This window comes from Pseudophryne corroboree, chromosome 4 (genome assembly GCF_028390025.1).
Source record: "Pseudophryne corroboree isolate aPseCor3 chromosome 4, aPseCor3.hap2, whole genome shotgun sequence".
Classification (NCBI taxonomy): Eukaryota; Metazoa; Chordata; class Amphibia; order Anura; family Myobatrachidae; genus Pseudophryne; species Pseudophryne corroboree.
In genome coordinates, this window is record NC_086447.1 from 572,671,319 (window position 1) to 572,694,402 (window position 23,084).

The window sequence follows — 23,084 nt, forward strand, 5'->3', positions numbered from 1 at the left end:
AACAGGGCTCTTACTGGAGACTGCTCAGAAAGCAATGACAAAACTGCAGGCAGAGTCTGCAAACAGACCTTGGAGTATAGAGACCAGCAGCTAACCTATGGTTGTGACTTGTTGCACTGGCGAATTCCAACTGCTGACCGGACCCCTTTTAAGAGAGCAGGTAGATGAGAATTGGCTGGGATGCTCCAACCACCCTGCCATTGATAGCCCAGTGGTCAGCTGATGGTCTCCAACAAGGCAGCACCCACAGACCCGTACAGGCAGAAGGGCCGACACATGGGATGCAAGCACCATCTCCGGGTACACAACAAAGAAGCCGTCTGTACCAGCAGCTGCCGCCAGATCCCCCACCGCTACCTGCCGGGTATGAAGCCTCTGCCACAACACCTGGATATGCAAGAACCAAGACCCCGGAACGTGAGTACCACAGCGATCCCTGACAACATCTATCTTAATTTATGATTACACGCTGAACTAGTAAATGGATAAGAAAGGTGTTCAAGCACAGGTGGTGGCAATCATAAATTAAGAGGGAAGTCCGGGAACAGAGCATTTTATTCCTCCTGTGATAGGTCATGTTGGGAGGTATGTAAAAATTACAGGTAGGTACAAATTACTTAATTTTATATATTTTTTTTAATTTATCAATAAAAAAAAACTTTTATCCTAGGAGTGCCTTAAAAAAAAAATGCTGATACTCTAGGGTGCCGTGATTCAAAAAAGTTTGGGACCCACTGTATTAAACTGTGAAACCATAAATAAAGATTTAGAATTAAAATGAGTGAGCAATAACAAGAATAAATATCTTTTCTGTGTGGTTTCTTCTGTCAGTGGTACCCTATGTGCATATGACGACAGATTCTGTTATCTAATTGCCTAGTTCTACTGGATGACAGCTGCAACATTATGAAATGGAACAGACTGCAGTAACCAGAAGCCACAGGCAATTTAAAATAATGTTTGTACTGGAACATGCAGGTGCCCCTGTAACCCTTCATCATTGTTGATAGAGTATGAAGAGGAAAATGTACTTCTAATGTATCATTCATTAGTCAGATGTCAGCGTTATCAGATGGAAGAATAGCCATCTGCGCAACTGTATATAGACAAATCAAATAATTTTTAACTGCTTGAAATAACCTATTATGCAGCTGCTACTAAAAGGATTGTGCAGAGTTCACTAATGTTTGGTAAAAAATAAGATTTTACTTACCGGTAAATCTATTTCTCGTAGTCCGTAGTGGATGCTGGGGACTCCGTAAGGACCATGGGGAATAGACGGGCTCCGCAGGAGACAGGGCACTTTAAGAAAGAATTAGGAATACTGGTGTGCACTGGCTCCTCCCTCTATGTCCCTCCTCCAGACCTCAGTTAAGGAAACTGTGCCCGGAAGAGCTGACAGTACAAGGAAAGGGTTTTGGAATCCAGGGCAAGACTCATACCAGCCGCACCAATCACACCGTATAACTCGTGATAAACTTACCCAGTTAACATTATGAACAAGAACAGAGCACCAGATAACCCTGATGCAACCATAACATAACCCTTATTTAAGCAATAACTATATACAAGTATTGCAGAAGAAGTCCGCACTTGGGACGGGCGCCCAGCATCCACTACGGACTACAAGAAATAGATTTACCGGTAAGTAAAATCTTATTTTCTCTAACGTCCTAGTGGATGCTGGGGACTCCGTAAGGACCATGGGGATTATACCAAAGCTCCCAAACGGGCGGGAGAGTGCGGATGACTCTGCAGCACCGAATGAGCAAACACAAGGTCCTCCTCAGCCAGGGTATCAAACTTGTAGAACTTTGCAAAAGTGTTTGAACCCGACCAAGTAGCTGCTCGGCAAAGCTGTAATGCCGAGACCCCTCGGGCAGCCGCACAAGAAGAGCCCACCTTCCTTGTGGAATGGGCTTTTACTGATTTTGGAGGCGGCAATCCAGCCGCAGAATGAGCCTGCTGAATCGTGTTACAGATCCAGCGAGCAATAGTTTGCTTTGAAGCAGGAGCACCCAGCTTGTTGGATGCATACAGGATAAACAGCGACTCAGTTTTCCTGACTCCAGCCGTTCTGGCTACATAAACCTTCAAAGCCCTGACTACATGTAGTAACTTGGAATCCTCCAAGTCACGAGTAGCCGCAGGCACCACAATAGGTTGGTTCAAATGAAAAGAGGACACCACTTTTGGCAGAAATTGCGGACGAGTCCGTAATTCTGCCCTGTCCATATGGAAAACCAGATAGGGGCATTTATGTGACAAAGCCGCCAATTCTGACACACGCCTAGCCGAAGCTAAGGCCAATAGCATGACCACCTTCCACGTGAGATATTTTAACTCCACGGTTTTAAGTGGCTCAAACCAGTGTGATTTCAGGAAACTCAACACCACGTTAAGATCCCAAGGTGCCACTGGTGGCACAAAAGGGGGCTGAATATGCAGCACTCCCTTTACAAACGTCTGAACTTCAGGAAGAGAAGCCAGTTCCTTTTGAAAGAAAATGGATAGGGCTGAAATCTGGACCATAATGGACCCCAATTTTAAGCCCAAAGTCACTCCCGACTGTAGGAAGTGAAGGAAACGGCCCAGCTGGAATTCCTCTGTAGGGGCATTCCTGGCCTCACACCAAGCAACATATTTTCGCCATATACGGTGATAATGTTTAGCCGTCACGTCCTTCCTAACCTTTATTAGCGTAGGAATAACCTCATCCGGAATGCCTTTTTCTGCTAGGATCCTGCGTTCAACCGCCATGCCGTCAAACGCAGCCGCGGTAAGTCTTGGAACAGACAGGGCCCCTGTTGCAACAGATCCTGTCTGAGAGGCAGAGGCCATGGGTCCTTTGTGAGCATTTCTTGTAGTTCCGGATACCAAGTCCTTCTTGGCCAATCCTGAACAATGAGTATTGTTCTCACTCCTCTTTTTCTTACGATTCTCAGCACCTTGGGTATGAGAGGAAGAGGAGGAAACACATAAACCGACTGGAACACCCACGGTGTCACTAGTGCGTCCACAGCTATCACCTGAGGGTCTCTTGACCTGGCGCAATACATTTGTAGCTTTTTGTTGAGACGGGGTGCCATCATGTCCACCTGTGGCAGTTCCCATCGATTTGTAATCTGTGTGAAGACTTCTTGATGAAGTCCCCACTCTCCCGGGTGGCCTGCTGAGGAAGTCTGCTTCCCAGTTGTCCACTCCCGGAATGAACACTGCTGACAGTGCTTGCACGTGATTCTCCTCCCAGCGAAGAATTCTGGTGGCTTCCGCCATCGCCACCCTGCTCCTTGTGCCGCCTTGGCGGTTTACATGAGCCACTGCGGTGATGTTGTCTGACTGAATCAGCACCGAATGGTTGCGAAGCAGAGGTTCCGCTTGACTTAGGGCGTTGTATATGGCCCTTAGTTCCAGGATATTGATGTGCAGACAAGTCTCCTGACTTGACCACAGACCCTGGAAATTTCTTCCCCGTGTGACTGCCCCCCACCCTCGGAGGCTTGCATCCGTGGTCACCAGGACCCAGTCCTGAATGCCGAACCTGCGACCCTCGAGAAGGTGAGCACTCTGCAGCCACCACAGAAGAAACACCCTGGCCCTGGGGGATAGGGTGATCAGCCGATGCATCTGAAGATGCGATCCGGACCACTTGTCCAACAGATCCCACTGAAAGGTCCTCGCATGGAACCTGCCGAAGGGAATGGCCTCGTATGACGCCATCTTTCCCAGGACTCGCGTGCAGTGATGCACCGACACCTGTTTTGGTTTTAAGAGGTCTCTGACCAGAGTCACGAGCTCCTGAGCCTTCTCCGTCGGGAGAAAAACCTTCTTCTGGTCTGTGTCCAGAATCATGCCCAGGAATGGCAGACGCGTCGTAGGAATCAGCTGCGACTTTGGAATATTCAGAATCCAGCCGTGCTGTTGCAACACTTCCCGAGAGTGTGCTACGCTGATCAGCAACTGCTCTCTGGACCTCGCCTTTATGAGGAGATCGTCCAAGTATGGGATAATTGTGACTCCTTGCTTTCGCAGGAGCACCATCATTTTTGCCATTACCTTGGTAAATATTCTCGGTGCCGTGGACAGACCAAACGGCAACGTCTGGAATTGGTAATGACAATCCTGTACCACAAATCTGAGGTACTCTTGATGAGGTGGATAAATGGGGACATGCAGGTAAGCATCCTTTATGTCCAGAGACACCATAAAATCCCCCTCTTCCAGGCTTGCAATGACCGCTCTGAGCGATTCCATCTTGAACTTGAACCGTTTCAGGTAACTGTTCAGGGATTTTAAATTCAATATGGGTCTGACCGAACCGTCCGGTTTCGGTACCACAAACATTGTTGAATAGTAGCACCTGCTGGAGATATAATTTGTGAATTGCCGCTAACACTATTTTCCTCTCTATGGGGGAAGCTGGCAGGGCCGATTTGAGGTAACGGTGAGGGGGCATCACTTCGAATTCCAGCTTGTATCCCTGAGATACAATCTGTATAGCCCAGGGATCCACCCGTGAGCGAACCCACTGGTGGCTGAAATTTCGGAGACGTGCCCCCACGATCCTGGCTCCACCTGTGGAGCCCCAGCGTCATGCGGTGGATTTAGTGGAAGCCGGGGAGGACTTCTGTTCCTGGGAACTAGCTGTATTGTGCAGCTTCTTCCCTCTACCCCTGCCTCTGGCAAGAAAGGACGCACCTCGGACTCTCTTGCCTCTTTGTGATCGAAAGGACTGCATTTGGTAATAAGGTGCTTTCTTAGGTTGTGAGGGAATATATGGCTAAAAATTTGACTTCCCAGCCGTAGCCGTGGAAACTAGGTCCGAGAGACCGTCTCCAAACAATTCCTCACCCTTGTAAGGCAAAACCTCCATGTGCCTTTTTGAGTCGGCATCACCTGTCCATTGCCGAGTCCACAGGACCCTTCTGGCAGAAATAGACATTGCATTTATTCTAGAGCCCAGTAGGCTAATGTCTCTCTGGGCATCTCTCATATATAGGACCGCGTCTTTTATATGCCCCAGGGTCAGTAACATAGTATCCTTGTCCAAGGTATCAAGTTCCTCAGATAAAGTATCTGTCCATGCTGCTACAGCACTACACATCCAGGCCGACGCAATTGCCGGCCTAAGGGGTATATGCAATTGCGGTCGAATTCCCGAAATTGTCGAATTTCGGGAATTTTTCGCCCAAAAAAAAAAATCGTCAATGCAATTCAGTGCTTTCCGTCCAAAAAACGGACTTTCAAAATTCGACTTTTTGAAATTCGACTTTTGTCAAATTCGACTTTTCTGCAATGATACAAGTGCTGCAATTCGACCAAAGTGTATTCAATTGAAGTTTGGAAATTCGACAACAGTGCTTTTAGACAGTAAATTCGACATTTTCAATCCGCCACACTTTGGTGGGTGAAACTAATAAAGAAAAATTAAAACATGTTTTTTTTTGTGTTTTTTTTTATTGATAATAGCATATCTATTTATATTAGAAGGGATTAGGTACTTGGTTTGTCTTTTTTGGAGGCACAAGTATTATTTATATATTTTTTTAAATAATATTTTTTATTTTTTTTATTTTTTTTTAGATGGAATGTTAAAATCCCGGAAAAAAATGGCGTGGGGTCCCCCCTCCAAAGCATAACCAGCCTCGGGCTCATCGAGCTGGTCCTGGTTCTAAAAATGCGGGGGGAAAATTGACATGGGATCCCCTGTATTTTTAAAACCAGCACCGGGCTCTGCGCCTGATGCTGGTGCCAAAAATACGGGGGACAAAAAGAGTAGGGGTCCCCCGTATTTTTTACACCAGCATCGGGCTCCACTAGCTGGACAGATAATGCCACAGCCGGGGGTCACTTTTATACAGCGCCCTGCGGCCGTGGCATTAAATATCCAACTAGTCACCCCTGGCCGGGGTACCCTGGGGGAGTGGGGACCCCTTCAATCAAGGGGTCGTCCCCCCCAGCCACCCAAGGGCCAGGGGTGAAGCCCGAGGCTGTCCCCCCCATCCAAGGGCTGCGGATGGGAGGCTGATAGCCTTGAGGAAAATTACAGAATATTGCTTTTTCCAGTAGTACTACAAGTCCCAGCAAGCCTCCCCCGCAAGCTGGTACTTGGAGAACCACAACTACCAGCATGCGGGAGAAAAACGGGCCCGCTGGTACCTGTAGTACTACTGGAAAAAAAATACCCAAATAAAAACAGGAGACACACACCGTGACAAGTACAACTTTATTACACACTGCCGACACACACATACTTACCTATGTTGACACGCCGACTGCCACAGTCTCCGACGATCCGAGGGTACCTGTGAAAAAAATTATACTCACCTGCCAGTGTCCAGAGATACATCCACGTCCAGAGATAAAATCCTCGTACTTGGCAAAATAAAAACACGCACACCCGTACCAGCGGACTGAAAGGGGTCCCATGTTGACACATGGGACCCCTTTCCACGAATGCCGGGACCCCACGTGACTCCTGTCACTGAGGTCCCTTCAGCCAATCAGGAAGCGCTACTTTGTGGCGCTCACCTGATTGGCTGTCTCGCGTCTGAGGTCAGACAGCGCATCGCAAAGCCTCTCCATTACTTTCAATGGTGGGAACTTTGCCGTCAGCGGTGGGGTTACCCGCGGTCAGCGGCTGACCGCGGGTGACCCCACCACTAGCCGCAAAGTTCCCACCATTGAATATAATGGAGAGGCTTTGCGAGGCGCTGTCTGACAGCTCAGAAGCGCAGCCAATCAGCAGAGTGCAAGGACGTTGCGCTCGCTGATTGGCTTAAGAGACCTTTCAGTGACAGCAGTCACGGGGGGGTCTCTCTGCATTCGTGGAAAGGGGTCCCATGTGTCAACATGGGACCCCTTTCAGTCCGCTGGTACGGGTGTGCGTGTTTTTATTTTGCCAAGTACGAGGATTTTATCTCTGGACGTGGATTTATCTCTGGACACTGGCAGGTGAGTATAATTTTTTTCACAGGTACCCTCGGATCGTCGGAGACTGTGGCAGTCGGCGTGTCAACATAGGTAAGTGTGTGTCGGCAGTGTGTAATAAAGTTGTACTTGTCACGGTGTGTGTCTCCTGTTTTTATTTGGGTATTTTTTTTCCAGTAGTACTACAGGTACCAGCGGGCCCGTTTTTCTCCCGCATGCTGGTAGTTGTGGTTCTCCAAGTACCAGCTTGCGGGGGAGGCTTGCTGGGACTTGTAGTACTACTGGAAAAAACAATATTCTGTCATTTTCCTCAAGGCTATCAGCCTCCCATCCGCAGCCCTTGGATGGGGGGGGCAGCCTCGGGCTTCACCCCTGGCACTTGGGTGGCTGGGGGGGGGGGACCCCTTGATTGAAGGGGTCCCCACTCCCCCAGGGTACCCCGGCCAGGGGTGACTAGTTGGATATTTAATGCCACGGCCGCAAGGAACTGTATAAAAGTGACCCCCGGCATTATCTGTCCAGCTAGTGGAGCCCGATGCTGGTGTAAAAAATACAGGGGACCCCTACTCTTTTTGTCCCCCATATTTTTTGCACCAGCATCAGGCGCAGAGTCCGGTGCTGGTTTTAAAAATACGGGGGATCCCATGTCAATTTTGTCCCCGCATTTTTAGAACCAGGACCAGCTCGAAGAGCCCGAGGCTGGTTATGCTTTGGAGGGGGGACCCCACGCCATTTTTTTTTTCGTTTTTTTCCCGTTTTTCACCGTTTTTTAAAATCGCGGCAAAATCCGGCAAATCGGCCGTTTTTCGCCCGCGGAACTGTCGAATCCGTTTTTCATTGAATATGGTGAATTCCGGCAGCCACCTGCCGGAATTCACCTGTCGAATTGTGTCGAATTAAAAAACGGCGATAATTTGCCGCGATTCGCCGCTAATTGCATATACCCTTAGTAGGGTACCTGAATGTGTATAAATGGACTTCAGGATACCTTCCTGCTTTCTATCCGCAGGATCTTTTAGGGTGGCCGTATCCTGTGACGGCAGGGCTACCTTCTTAGATAAGCATGTCAAAGCTTTGTCTACCCTAGGGGAGGATTCCCAGCGTAACCTGTCCGTTGGCGGGAAAGGATACGCCATAAGCAACCGTTTGGAAATCTGCATTTTTCTATCTGGAGATTCCCAAGCTTTTTCACATAACTCATGTGAAGGGGGAAAGGTCACCTCATGCCTTTTTTTCCCCAAACATATAAACCCTCTTGTCAGGGACTGGGTTTTCCTCTGAGATGTGCAATACATCCTTCATTGCTATAATCATGTAGCGGATGGCTTTAGCCATTTTAGGCTGCAACCTTGCATCATCGCCATCGACACTGTAGTCAGAATCCGTGTCGATATCTGTGTCAACAATTTGGGATAGTGGGCGCTTCTGAGACCCTGACTGTCCCAAGGCTTCAGCTTTATCCAACCTTTTATGCAAGGAATTAACATTATCATTTAAAACCTTCCACATATCCATCCAATCGGGCGTCGGCGGCGATCCCACATTCATTTGTACCTGCTCTGCTTCCACATAGCCTTCGTCAAACATGCCAACACAAACGTACCGACACACCACACACACAGGGGATGCTCTATTTGAGGACAGAACCCCCACAAGGCCTTTTGGGGAGACAGAGAGAGAGAGTATGCCAGCACACACCCCAGCGCTATATGTCCCAGGAATTACACAGTAACTTAGTGTTTACCCAGTAGCTGCTGTATATACTGATTTTGCGCTAAATTTATGTGCCCCCCCCTCTCTTTTTACCCTCTTTCTACCGTGAATCTGCAGGGGAGAGCCTGGGGAGCTTCCTCTCAGCGGAGCTGTGGAGAGAAAATGGCGCTGGTGAGTGCTGAGGAAGAAGCCCCGCCCCCTCAGCGGCGGGCTTCTGTCCCGCGATTTTGTGTAAAATAATGGCGGGGGCTCATGCATATATACAGTGCCCAACTGTATATATGCCCACTTTGCCAAGAGGTCTCTAATTGCTGCCCAGGGCGCCCCCCCCTGGGCCCTGCACCCTACAGTGACCGGAGTGTGTGGGTTTAATGTGGGAGCAATGGCGCACAGCTGCAGTGCTGTGCGCTACCTCATGTGAAGACTGGAGTCTTCTGCCGCCGCTTTTGAAGTCTTCTTGCTTCTCACGCCGGCTTCTGGCTCTGCGAGGGGGACAGCGGCGCGGCTCTGGGATCGGACGACCAAGGGTGCGTTCCTGTGTTCGATCCCTCTGGAGCTAATGGTGTCCAGTAGCCTAAGAAGCATGACCTATCCACAGTGAGTAGGGCTGCTTCTCTCCCCTCAGTCCCATGTAGCAGAGAGTCTGTTGCCAGCAGACCTCTCTGAAAATAAAAAAATCCTAACAATTCAGCAAGCTCAGGAGAGCTCACTAAAGTGCACCCAGCTCGTCCGGGCACAGATTCAAACTGAGGTCTAGAGGAGGGACATAGAGGGAGGAGCCAGTGCACACCAGTATTCCTAATTATTTCTTAAAGAAAATAAGATTTTAAACCTACCGGTAAATCTATTTCTCCTAGTCCGTAGAGGATGCTGGGGACTCCGTAAGGACCATGGGGTATAGACTGGCTCCGCAGGAGATAGGGCACCTGAAAAGAACTTTGACTATGGGTGTGCACTGGCTCCTCCCTCTATGCCCCTCCTCCAGACCTCAGCTAGAGAACTGTGCCCAGAGGAGATGGACAATACAAGGCAGGATTTAGCAATCCAAGGGCAAGATTCATACCAGCCCACACCAATCATACCATGTAACCTGGAACATACATAACCAGTTAACAGTATGAACAAAAACAACAGTAACGGTCCAAGACCGATGTCAACTGTAACATAACCCTTATGTAAGCAACAACTATATACAAGTCTTGCAGAGTTTCCGCCCTGGGACGGGCGCCCAGCATCCTCTACGAACTAGGAGAAATAGATTTACCGGTAGGTTTAAAATCTTATTTTCTCTTACGTCCTAGAGGATGCTGGGGACTCTGTAAGGACCATGGGGTTTATACCAAAGCATCCAATCGGGCGGGAGAGTGCGGACGACTCTGCAGCACCGACTGAGCAAACGCTAGGTCCTCATCAGCCAGGGTATCAAACTTGTAGAATTTAGCAAAAGTGTTTGACCCCGACCACGTCGCCGCTCGGCAAAGTTGTAAAGCCGAGACGCCTCGGGCAGCCGCCCAAGAAGAGCCCACCTTCCTAGTGGAATGGGCCTTAACCGAATTTGGTACCGGCAATCCAGCCGTAGAATGAGCCTGCTGAATCGTATTACAGATCCAGCGAGCAATAGTCTGCTTTGAAGCAGAAGCGTCAATCTTATTGGCCGCATACAGGACAAACAGAGCCTCTGTTTTCCTAATTCTAGCCGTCCTGGCTACATAAATTTTTAAGGCCCTGACTACGTCCAGGGATCTGGAATCCTCCAGGTCACCGGTAGCCACAGGCACCACAATAGGTTGATTCATATGGAACGACGAAACCACTTTAGGCAAAAATTGCGGATGTGTCCTCAATTCAGCTCGATCCACATGAAAAATCAAGTAGGGGCTCTTGTGTGATAGAGCCGCCAATTCTGACACTCGCCTTGCTGATGCTAAGGCCAACAACATTACCACCTTCCAGGTAAGAAATTTCAACTCAACCTTGTTAAGCGGTTCAAACCAGTGTGATTTTAGGAACTGCAACACCACGTTCAGGTCCCATGGTGCCACTGGAGGCACAAAAAGGGGGCTGGATGTGCAGCACTTCCTTTACAAACGTCCAGACTTCTGGAAGAGAAGCCAATTCCTTCTGAAAGAAAATCGAGAGGGCCGAAATCTGTACCTTAACCGAGCCTAATTTCAGGCCCATATCCACTCCCGTCTGTAGGAAGTGGAGAATACGACCCAAATTAAAATCTTCCGTAGGTGCATTCTTGGTCTCACACCAAGACACATACTTTCGCCAGATACGGTGATAATGTTTTATCGTCACCTCCTTCCTAGCCTTTATTAAAGTAGGGATGACCTCTTCCGGAATCCCCTTTTTTGCTAGGAGTCGGCGTTCAACCGCCATGCCGTCAAACGTAACCGCTGTAAGTCTTGAAATACACAGGGCCCCTGCTGCAACAGGTCTTCCCTCAGAGGAAGAGGCCAGGGGTCTCCTGTGAGCATCTCTTGTAGTTCCGAGTACCAAGCCCTTCGAGGCCAGTCTGGGACAACGAGTATCGTCTGTACTCTTCTTCATCTTATGATCCTCAACACTTTCGTGATGAGAGGAAGAGGAGGGAACACGTAGACCGATTTGAACACCCACAGTGTTACCAGTGCGTCTACTGCTACTGCCTGAGGGTCCCGAGACCTGGCGCAATACCTCCGAAGTTTTTTGTTGAGGCGTGACGCCATCATGTCTATTTGAGGAGTTCCCCAAAGACGTGTTACGTCTGCAAAGACTTCTTGATGAAGTTCCCACTCTCCTGGATGGAGATCGTGTCTGCGGAGGAAGTCTGCTTCCCAGTTGTCCACTCCCGGAATGAAGACAGCCGACAGAGTGCTTACATGATTTTCCGCCCAGCGAAGGATCCTTGTGGCTTCCGCCATCGCGACTCTGCTTCTTGTCCCGCCTTGGCGGTTCACATGAGCCACTGCTGTGACATTGTCTGATTGAACATTGATGTGTAGACAGGACTCCTGGTCTGACCAAAGACCCTGAAAAGTCTTTCCCTGTGTGACCGCTCCCCACCCTCGGAGGCTCGCGTCCGTGGTAACCAGGATCCAGTCCTGAATCCCGAACCGGCGACCCTCCAGCAGGTGAGCACTTTGCAACCACCACAGGAGGGACACTCTGGTTCCTGGGGACATAGTTATTTTCCGATGTAAATGCAGATGGGACCCGGACCACTTGTCCAGAAGGTCCCATTGAAAAGTCCTTGCATGGAACCTTCCGAAGGGAATGGCCTCGTAAGCCGCCACCATTTTCCCCAGAACTCGAGTGCATTGGTGAACTGACACCCTCGGTTTTAGCAGGTCTCTGACCATGTTCTGGATGTCTTGGGCTTTCTCTATTGAGAGGAAGACCTTCACTTGTTCCGTATCCAGTATCATACCTAGGAACAGTAGTCGAGTTGTCGGAATCAACTGTGACTTCGGTAGATTTAGAATCCAACCGTGTTGCTGGAGCACTCTCAGAGAGAGCGCCACACTGCTCAGCAATTTCTCTCTTGATCCCGCTTTTATCAGGAGATCCTCCAAGTATGGGATAATTGTGACTCCATGCTTGCGCAGGACCACCATCATTTCCGCCATTATCTTGGTGAAAATCCTCGGGGCCGTGGAAAGTCCAAACGGCAACGTCTGAAATTGGTAATGACAATCCTGTACAGCGAATCTCAGGTATTCCTGATGGGGGGCATATATGGGGACATGAAGGTACGCATCCTTTATGTCCAGAGACACCATAAACTCCCCCTCCTCCATGTTGGCTATTATTGCTCTGAGAGATTCCATTTTGAATTTGAATCTTTTTATGTACAGGTTTAGGGATTTCAGATTCAAAATCGGTCTGACCGTACCGTCTGGTTTCGGGACCACAAATAGGGTTGAATAGTAACCTCTTCCCTGCTGGTGCAGGGGAACCTTGATGATCACTTGCTGTATAACACAGCGTTTGAATTGCAGCTAACACTACATCCCTTTCCGATGTGGAAGCTGGTAGGGCCGATTTGAAAAATCGGCGCGGGGGCACCTCCTCGAATTCCAATTTGTAACCCTGGGAAACTATTTCCAACACCCAGGGATTCAGGTCCAAACTGACCCAGGCCTGACTGAAAAGTCGAAGACGTGCCCCCACCGGTGCGGACTCCCTCATGGGAGTCCCAGCGTCATGCTGTGGGTTTTGGAGCAGCCGGGGAGGACTTTTGTTCCTGGACACCTGACGAAGCAGGTGCTCTCTTGCCTCTGCCCTTACCTCTGGCGAAGAAAGAGGATCCCCGACCTCTTTTGGACTTGTGCGACCGAAAGGACTGCATCTGATAGGGTGTTGCTTTCTTTTGCTGTTGGGGAATATATGGTAAAACATTTGATTTACCTGCTGTAGCTGTGGAAACCAGGTCCGTCAGCCCATCCCCAAACAATACATCACCCTTATAGGGTAGTACTTCCATATGTTTTTTGGAATCCGCATCACCCATCCATTGGCGAGTCCATAAGGATCTTCTCGCTGAGATAGACATGGCATTGGCCCTAGACGCTAGCAATCCAATGTCCCTTTGAGCATCCCTCATAAATAAGACTGCGTCTTTTATATGGGCTAGAGTTAGGAATATAGTATCCTTATCCATGGTATCAAATTGATCTGTCAGCTCCTCTGTCCAAGCTGCAATTGCGCTACACACCCATGCCGACGCAATCGTCGGTCTTAACACAGCACCCGTATGAGAATAAATACCCTTTATGGTAGTTTCTTGCCTGCGATCTGCAGGGTCCTTAAGGGCCGCTGTGTCAGGAGACGGTAGCGCCACTTTCTTGGACAAGCGCGTCAGGGCCTTGTCTACAGTGGGGGGTGATTCCCAAATCTCCCTGTCCTGCTTAGGGAAAGGGTATGCCATAAAAATTCTTTTGGGGATCTGCGGTCTCTTATCCGGAGTCTCCCAAGCTTTTTCAAAGAACTCATATAATTCATGAGATGTGGGAAAATTAATAATCTGTTTCTTTTCCTTAAACATGTGTACCCTTGTGTCGGGGACCGAGGGTTCATCCACAATATGCAACACATCCCTTATTGCCACAATCATACCCTGAATGGTTTTAGTCACCCTAGGGTGCAATTTTACTTCGTCATAGTCGACACTGGAATCAGAATCCGTGTCGGTAGTAGTGTCTTGTGTTAAGGGACGCTTTTGAGACCCCGATGGGCCCTGTGAGTCGGTCCAATCTGAGGATTGACCGCCTGATGTCCCCCCTAAACCAGCCTTATCAAGCCTTTTATGTAAAGATGCCACACTTGCATGCAACGTATGCCACATATCCATCCAATATGGAGTCGGCACAACCGACGGGGACACACCACTCATTTGCTCCACCTCCTCCTTGGAGAAGCCTTCCGCCTCAGACATGTCGACACACACGTACCGACACCCTACACACACTGGGAGTTACCTTTAAGGGGACAAAACCCCAACCAGGCCCTTAGGAGAGACAGAGAGAGAGAAATGCCAGCACACACCCAGCGCTTAAAAACACTGGAATATATGACCAGATAGCGCTGTTATATGTATAGAATTATAATCTCCACTCACTGCGTCGCCAAAGTGCCCCCCTCCTCTTTTTTCCAGCCTGTGAAGCTCAGCAGGGGAGAGAACAGGGAGCCAGCGTTTCTCATGCAGTCTCTGTGGAGAAAATGGCGCTGGTTAGTGCTGAGGATCAAGCCCCGCCCACCCGACGGCAGGCTTCGGTCCCATCAACTTTCTATAAAAAAAATGGCGGGGGTTACCGGATTTACTGTGCCACAGCCTAATCCATACTTATCAATGCCAAATATGAGGAATATTGCTGCCCAGGGCGCCCCCCCCCCCCCCCCCCCCCCTGCGACCTGCACCCTTCAGTGCCTGCTTGTGTGTGTGTGACTGGGAGCAATGGCGCGCAGCTTACCGCTGCGCGCTTACCTCATGAAGATCTGATGTCTTCTGCCGCCTGATGTCTTCTTTGCCTTCTCATACTCACCCGGCTTCTATCTTCGGCATCTGTGAGGAGGACGGCGGCGCGGCTCCGGGACGAACCCCAGGTGAGACCTGTGTTCCGACTCCCTCTGAAGCTAACGGTGTCCAGTAGCCTTAGAAGCAGTGCCCAACTTAACAAGCCAGCTCTGCTTCTCTCTCCTCGGTCCCACGATGCAGGGAGCCTGTTGCCAACAGGACTCCCTGAAAATAAAAAACCTAACAAAATTATTTTTCCACAGAAAACTCTGGAGAGCTCTCTGCAGTGTACCCTTTCTCCTCTGGGCACAGAATCTAACTGAGGTCTGGAGGAGGGGCATAGAGGGAGGAGCCAGTGCACACCCATAGTCAAAGTTTTTTTTAGGTGCCCTATCTCCTGCAGAGCCCGTCTATACCCCATGGTCCTGACGGAGTCCCCAGCATCCTGTAGGACGCAAGAGAAATGAGGGCAGCTATAGGGATAGAAACTGGCATGTATCAAAGAGGTCAGAGAAGGAAATTGAGCCAAAAATGAAACAATTACTTTTGGTACACAGAGATTCCTTGCAAATGAGCACTCAGCAGGTTATTGTTCCTATGTTGTGGCTCATTAGCCATACACAATATGTAGTTATTTCATGAACAGAAACAGAGGGTGATAAAAAAGGAATTTCATGGGGAGATTTTTTTTTAGAAAAAAAAAAAAAAAAAAGTGTGTTCTGGCCAGGATATATTCACATTATGCCCAGCCGTACATACACTGTATGCCCTCTGTCTGCCCTCAGACCTCATTTATAGCCTATTCATCCTTCCGGCTATTAAATTAGCTACTAGCCAATTAACCAGCTACCATAAATTGCCTAATAGGCCTATCTCTGCATCTGTCCAAATGGTCAGTACAATATAATGAATAAATACAATGCTATATTTAGACCAAAGAGCATTTGGGGTTTTGCACACATGCCAAAACAGGTTCCATTCTTCTTGATTTTGTTGCAGAGCAGGTAAATATGTTAAAGCAACTGTGGTTAACATACCCTACAACATTTTACACATAAAAATCAGTACAAATTAGGAAAGGGGGCGTGGCCATGGATAAATGGTCACACCCCCTTCCCTATACTTTCAATGGAAGTTTGGAGAGTCAAAAGTCGGTACAAAGACCTTTTTGGCAGGTACAGACTATAGAAAAAAAGGACTGTACCTGCCAAAAAGGTACAGTTGGAGGGTATGGGTTTACGCAGTGTACTACGGTAAATGAATAATTTCCAGAGAGAACAAAATATAAACTGAGCAGTATATAGCCATGTCTTACAGTTTGTGGTATATTATTATTCCTACAGCTGTAGTCACCCTCATAAGGGCGTACGTGCTGACAAAATCACTCTACTTCTTTCATTCAAACATGTCATTCCCTAATGCCACCTACACATGGTGCGATGCAGGCTAACAAGCAGATATTGAGTATATTGTGGCCGAAGGAATGAACCTCCGATATAGTCAATATTGGCCATGCCTGCTCACTCTGTTTTTCCTTGTGATGCCGATCCCGCGGAACCGCACATCGGCATCTCAAGGTGTTTCCACACGGTGTGATATGCAGTGTGTTTTCTACCAATATGGACTATATAGTCCATATCGATATATATATATAGCACACCAAGTGTAGGCCCCTTAAGAGTGATATTAACAAACATTTTTAGTCTCTAGGAAACTATCTAACCTGTAATGGAAACTATCTAACCTGTAATGGCAAGCTGCTTTCCTATTAAAGGGAGAAGGTACACTTTCAATGAGAAACTACAAACGTATTATTTTTTTCTGTGAATGCTTTGGGGTAAACTGTAATTTCTAAACACTGGGTCAACTGTAAATAATTGACATTATATTCATTAGCAAAACATTTGCAATATTGCAAAGCATACCTGATCAAAAAGTTGTTTTCCAGTAGTGCTGGGCTGTATGGCAAATTCCAGCTCTGCGTCCATAGTGGTAACCCGAACATTGACCTGAAATAACAATAAAGAAAATATTCTTACACTACAGTATAGATGGCTTTAGATCTACTTAGAAACAATTCAATGCAAATCAAAACACAAAATGCCATGTTCCAGATAAAATACATACCCTGTACTCTATTGAGGGTTGTGGAGGAAGCTTACTAGCTGCATGCTACACTGGAATGCTCATCAAAATGCTTTAAAACATTCAAACTATACACATGTGATCTCACAGCTGAGAATCAGGTCTTGCTACTGTGTCAACTATGGGGGCTGGACTACACACCCATAATAAAGTGGTGCTACCATGCTGGACTTATAGTGCCACACAGAAAAAAAGGGAAAATGCAGATGCACACTCTAAACACTAAGAACACTGGTAATCAGAACAATTACATAATGAACTCTGCAATTTAACATGGCATAAAATTGAGGTTCTAGGCATATTTTTGCCCAAAAATATGGGCCCACCTACCCCGGCCAGGTGACCTCATCAGGTGGGTCCTTAACATTCCTGAGGTTCAAGTCCAGAACACGGGACTCTCCAGGCCAGCACAACCCAACTGCCACATGGCATCACGCTAGTAAGAACGGAGCAGCAGTTTAAGTGTTAAAAAGTATACAGTAATAAGAAGTAACAACCAAGTGCTAGAAGTGTTACATAATATTAGGGTTTGGGAATGGGTTTGGGCTGTGGGGCCCAATGGGTGTGCGTGTGGCTGGGCTACTCTGGGGTATCATTATTGTAACACTTTTTAAAATTTAAACTGCTTTTTACTAATGCAACACTTTTTACTACATTAATTACTACATCTCAACTATGTAACACTATTAGTACTTAAGCTGCTACTTTTTACTAGTGCGATGGCGTGGGGCGGTTGTGTGGTGTTGGCCCGGGGGGGGGGGGGGGGGTGTTGTAGGGGTTACCGTGTTCTGGACTTGAACCTTAAGAATAAGGTCCCACAGGATGAGGTCACCTGGCTGTGGTAGGTGGGCCATATTTTTGGCCAAAAATTATGCTAATCGCCTAAATTTTACTCCATGTTAAATTGCAGTTTATTATAATTTTTCTGATAACCAGTTTTCTTAGTAATTAGAGTGTGCATCTGCATTGTCCCTATTTACTAACACATCTAAAAAGATTTATCTTTCATATGCGAAGATTATTTTAAGACATAAGCAGCCATTTTCATCAAGACATGTACATTGCTCCCGTTTCTCTCCTAACATAATAAAATGACAGCATGTTTCAGTCTTTCTTTATACAGTAGAAGGGACCAAGTGAGCCTTCAGAGACCCATCCTCATACATCTATCCCCATGTATCGGAGAGGCTATCTTTATTACAGTGATCAAAGTCATCCTTCAGATTCCATTTCCCCATAAATGTGCCCCTGAAAGGGGAATATGGCTGTAAAGACAAATTCAATTATATAGACACCTTCAAGTATTACTGCAAGGTGTAACATACTGTTCGGACAATGGCAAAAATAATGTAATGCTCCACAAAATTTGCCTTTTGCATCCCTTAGATCTCATTTAAGTAATCTCGGTTAAAAAACTAGATGTATAAGAATACTCATGCACCCCAAACTCTCGCTTAGCAAAAGGAAAACACCAATCCACCCGGCTCCTCTTATAAGATGATGAAACATTCTGCACATCCAGAGATGCTGTTACTGAGACCCACAAATGCATATATTTCCTTGTATAATTGTGTACATATGCACAAATGTACTGTAGCAGTATTATGTCACAAAACTGCATTTGCTCTCCTCTTTTGCATATGACTTTTACAGTGTACACGAAGGCACTGTGTGCTAAACATAAAATGTAATTTATATATATTAAAGTCTTCAAAAAGTGGATAAAAATCTTGCATAACCTCTTATTGCCATTTAAAGAGGGCTAGCACTACACCTCCCTATGTAACAAGAGTGGAACAGCAATCACAGATTTCTCTAATCGTTTGCATTGTATTGTAGCACAATAGCCTGCTACTGTATGAGGACTTCAAAGTAGAATTAATTTACAAACAGTAAAATGCTATATGCCTTATTAGGTTGGCATTATGCATAGCTACTTTGCAATCTGACATTAGCGCTCCTAGCAGTGTCGGACTGGAGCATGAAGGGCCCACCAGGGGAATGCAGTGGTAGGGGCCCATGCATAGGGGTGTGGCCAGTCAACACAGAGGCTTGTAAACCATTACAGAGTGTATGGTCTGGGCCCCTTTATAAATCAATTCCATAATTTGCCAGATTAATCCACTGTAGAAAATACACCAAAATCCTGTGCAGTATAAGGTAACATATGTAAAATGTATAATTCATGTGCACGGTCTGGAACCTGATCCCTGGGGGGGGGGGGGGGGGGGGGGGGGGGCAGTGAAGGTAGAAGTTACTTTGGGCCTAATTCAGAGTTGATTGCAGTAGCAAATTTGGAGTATGGGTCTTTGGATAGACACAATTTACGTTGACAGTCATTAGGTCGACCATGGAAGGTCGACAGGGACAATAGGTCAACATGGTCATTAGGTCAACCATGGAAGGCTGACATGCATCAGGTCGACATGGTCATTAGGTCGACAGTTCAAAAGGTCGACATGAGTTTTTTGACTGGTTTTGGTGTCGTTTTCTTCGTAAAGTGACGGGGAACCCCAGTTAGTGCACCGTGTCCCCTCGCATGGATCGCTTCACTCGCCATGCATCGGGCAAGGTGCCTCGCTCTGCTACCGCTGCGCTTGGCACAGGTTACTATTCCCAATCGTAGTCCACGTGGATCGTAAAGTATGAAAACGTTTAAAAAAAAAATGAAAAATTAAAATTGAAAAAATGCATGTCAACCTTTTTCCATGTCGACCTAATGCATGTCGACAAATAGTGGTCGACTTAATGACTGCCGACCTAAGTATGGTCGACCTAATGTCCATATCCCGAGCAGAGCTACACAGGACACAAGCAATAAACGAGATCCCTTGGGGAATGGGGATAAAGCAGAGATACTGAAGGTAAGTAGTTTATGGTAGTTTCAAGGGTCAGTTAGATAAGTTTGCATATGTCCCCAAGTCTTCACATCATGGGGAGTGAGAGTGCTGTGTAATACCTCTTTTCCTCCAAGATTTTAACACTGGTTATTGCCAGGGCAACCCAGTACAAGTTTTGTTGTGAAAGGGTAAGACAAAAAATAACCCAGGTCACATTACCCAGGAATCCAACCCTGGTAGCTATCAGGGGTTAACCCGACACTTATCCACGTAATGATGCGGTGTGAACTGCAGGGCCGGTTCATGCTAAAAGTACACCGAAAGCCGGATCACCGGCACTTGGAGATTATGTCATCTCCAAGCGCCGGCAGAACAGGGAGACTGCACATAATTGACATCTGAAAAGAGGTCTACCCAATATGCCGGGTCCAGTCTGCGGTATGAATGGGGTCTGACTCTGCTGTTACACAGATTGGAACTATGTTCGAAAACCTGGGTTGGACCCGGCATTTTGGTGTAAAAGGGGTATTAGAGAAAACATTAGAAGCAGAGGTATTGATGAGTTAAGCAATGATGATCTTGGAACCACCAAGATGAGGGCGAGTATGTCACAGGAGTGTGTGAGAGACAAGAAGCACAACTGTCTACAAATAAACAGTGCACACAGCACTGGGTAAGAAAAGGTAGCAGAGAAATATGGAGCTAGTGCAGTGATTAGATTTCAACATTTTTGATGGAATTAGTTTAGACCTAATAATACTAAAGCTACTTTAAAAAGTCATTGGGTCACTGACTTGTTAATAGCCTTTTGTGCAGATTGCTTTCCAAGTGGAAAAGAACTAATCAGCTTGCTGGCCACAATACTGAAATACATCTTTAGATTAAAAAGGGATTGTAAACATTAGATGTATAGTATATGCTGAAGATCAGCAAATAAACGGAGCTTGGACAAAACTCACAATTGCATAGTTGCCAAAGATCCCGAAAGGGACAGTCAAATATTTTAAAGAGATGTCTTTATTTTGCAGTAATGTTAACTGCAAGTCTTAGAGAGCAACTGAAGTCTCTGTGATGTGGCTTTGGAGGAGTAGCGAAGGCACTCTGCGGTAATGTATCTTCACCACTAATCCTGGAACCTCGGAGAGGTGTGCAGGAAAGTGACAAAAGATTTCTTACGGTAATAAGCAGTAATGTGTGGATCCAAGTATGGAAATAATTGAATTCCCCCCTTATTGTCAGTCCTTATTCTCTGGGCTTTAGATGATTACATATCTTAGAGCAAGGTATTTAAATGTAAAAAAGTCAATTTCAATACATATGACAAGAGACTGTCTGTGTTAGGCTTTAGAATTCTATTAGAATAAAATTTTTTAAAAAAACAAAGAAAAAAATTGCAATTTTCAGGTCAAGCAACAATGTAATAATTTTATCACAACACAATTATAAGTTGCCATTTTAGTCTAGTTTTGATTGATTGTACACACATTCAGTATGTCCAGATTATACAATTTTCACAAACTATTCAACCTAACAGTACACAGTATTGTCAGAAAGTTATTTTTCTGCTAATAAGAGGTTTTTAAATTCTGAAAACATTTTATTGTGCATTAAATTATATAATATACTGATGGTCCTCACACACCTAGGGGTTTATTTACTGAAGGTCGACTTTCATCATTTTTTAATAGATGAAAAATGTACTAAATAGATAGAGTTTCAGGGACTAGAACACACATGTACTAACAGATGATTTCTTATATTCATTTTTAAATGTTAGTACGTGTGTTTTAACCCCAGAAACACAATATAAATGTAGATCGATATTCCTCTATTTTAGATTGATGAAACACCAACCTTTCGTAAGTATATTCCCTAGCCTCAATGCACCATGCGGAGTGAGAAGCCTGGCATGAGTGAGGCACGTCAAGTGGTGTAGTCTTTTTTGTCCAAATGTGTGTCTTCGTCACAATCTATTGTGTCAAAACCGTTCACGAGACTGCGTCGATTAATTTTATATGAGACACTAATATATTGGTGTGAGACTATGAATCTGTAAATGAAGCACGGAACATAACTTGGCTAAATAAAAAGCAATGGTCGCTTCGTAGCACTTTGTATGCAGATTCAGTAGAACACAGATAACAAACGAATCAGTGCAGTCTCGTCGTATCACGGCTAATTGAAAATGCCCCAAAGCAGGGCTGCCATCGGAAATTGTGAGGCCTTGTGATTGACAAAATAGCTGAAACCCCCCCCCCCCCAAAAAAAAAAAATTATATATATATATATATATATATATATATATATATATATATATATATTTTTTTTTTTTTTTAAATTATTTTTTTTAGGCGTTTTACACTGTGTCAGGGGAACCCTTCCCCAGCTGCCGCGGCGGCTCCGCTGTCCAAGCGGGGGCCGCTATACACACCTGCCCCTCTTCAACCTTTTGAAAATGTCCCTCCCATAATGGCCGCTGCCTCCTCTAACATTTAAAATAACTGTCTCCTCTGAGGTCGCGGACATTTTGGGAGGGACATTTTCAATAATTCCAGCCGAGGCCCTCTCAGCAGCGGGCAGTGGCAGGCAGCAGCGGGCAGCCTGGACCCTCCACTCTCTCAGGCCTAGGACAGTTGTGCCCCCAGCACCCCCTGATGGTGGCCCTGCCCCATAGTGTCAAGAAAGCAGCGCCACATAACGTAAATCCCATTACAACATATCAAATTCTTCCTTAAGACTGCTTTTTAAGGCTTGGGTTACAAAATAATGACATCAACATTTTACTTTTATCCCTGAATCTGAACTTCTTTATATAGCTGAAGTAATATATAAATACTGTAGGTGTGGTATTATTATGTGCACAAAGGAACACAATGCATTGTACATAGCGTATATTACAACTGGTAAATTTATGCTGCCTCAGTCCAAAATTATGTATTTTAAAGAAACTATGGTGATGTAGGAAGTCAGCAAATTAAAAGCAGCACTAATTTATATGTATTTTGTACTGGTTTGATAAGATGCCGACAACTCAACACAATACTATTTTCAGTTGCCCAGTAAAAAGAGACAATAAGTGGCAGGGCGAGGTTGGATAACTTCTATCTGACACAGATTGTTACATTGTCTAAAAGTGGAGCCATATGATAAAAATCTAGCCAAGTAACATTTACACTTATTTTAAAGTGATTTGTAATAGTAATGCAGTAAGCAAGTTATAACATATTTACACAGTGAGATCACTAGCACAATCAGTGATGGGTTTGCCTGGCCAATTATAGTGCAGAAACATTTCTTACATGTTCGGTATTGCAGACATACTGAATGTGTACCTGAAGTGCTCCTGCATACCACTGGGGAGGGCGGAATCATTCCAACAACAGAAAGAAAATCTTAACATACAGTATGATAATCCAAATCTAATCATTTAAAGATGCAGTTATAAAATATATGTA

At 46.1% G+C, this 23,084-nt stretch overlaps 1 protein-coding gene across 1 annotated transcript in view; it reads right to left on the reverse strand.

Annotated features, from left to right (window-relative positions):
• Positions 1-23,084, reverse strand: part of EZR (ezrin) — a 139,664-nt gene that overhangs the window by 60,679 nt on the left and 55,901 nt on the right. Inside the window, exon 3 of the mRNA XM_063917459.1 lies at positions 16,570-16,653. Coding sequence (XP_063773529.1) covers positions 16,570-16,653 — 84 coding nt within the window. The remainder of the gene's footprint in view (positions 1-16,569; positions 16,654-23,084) is intronic.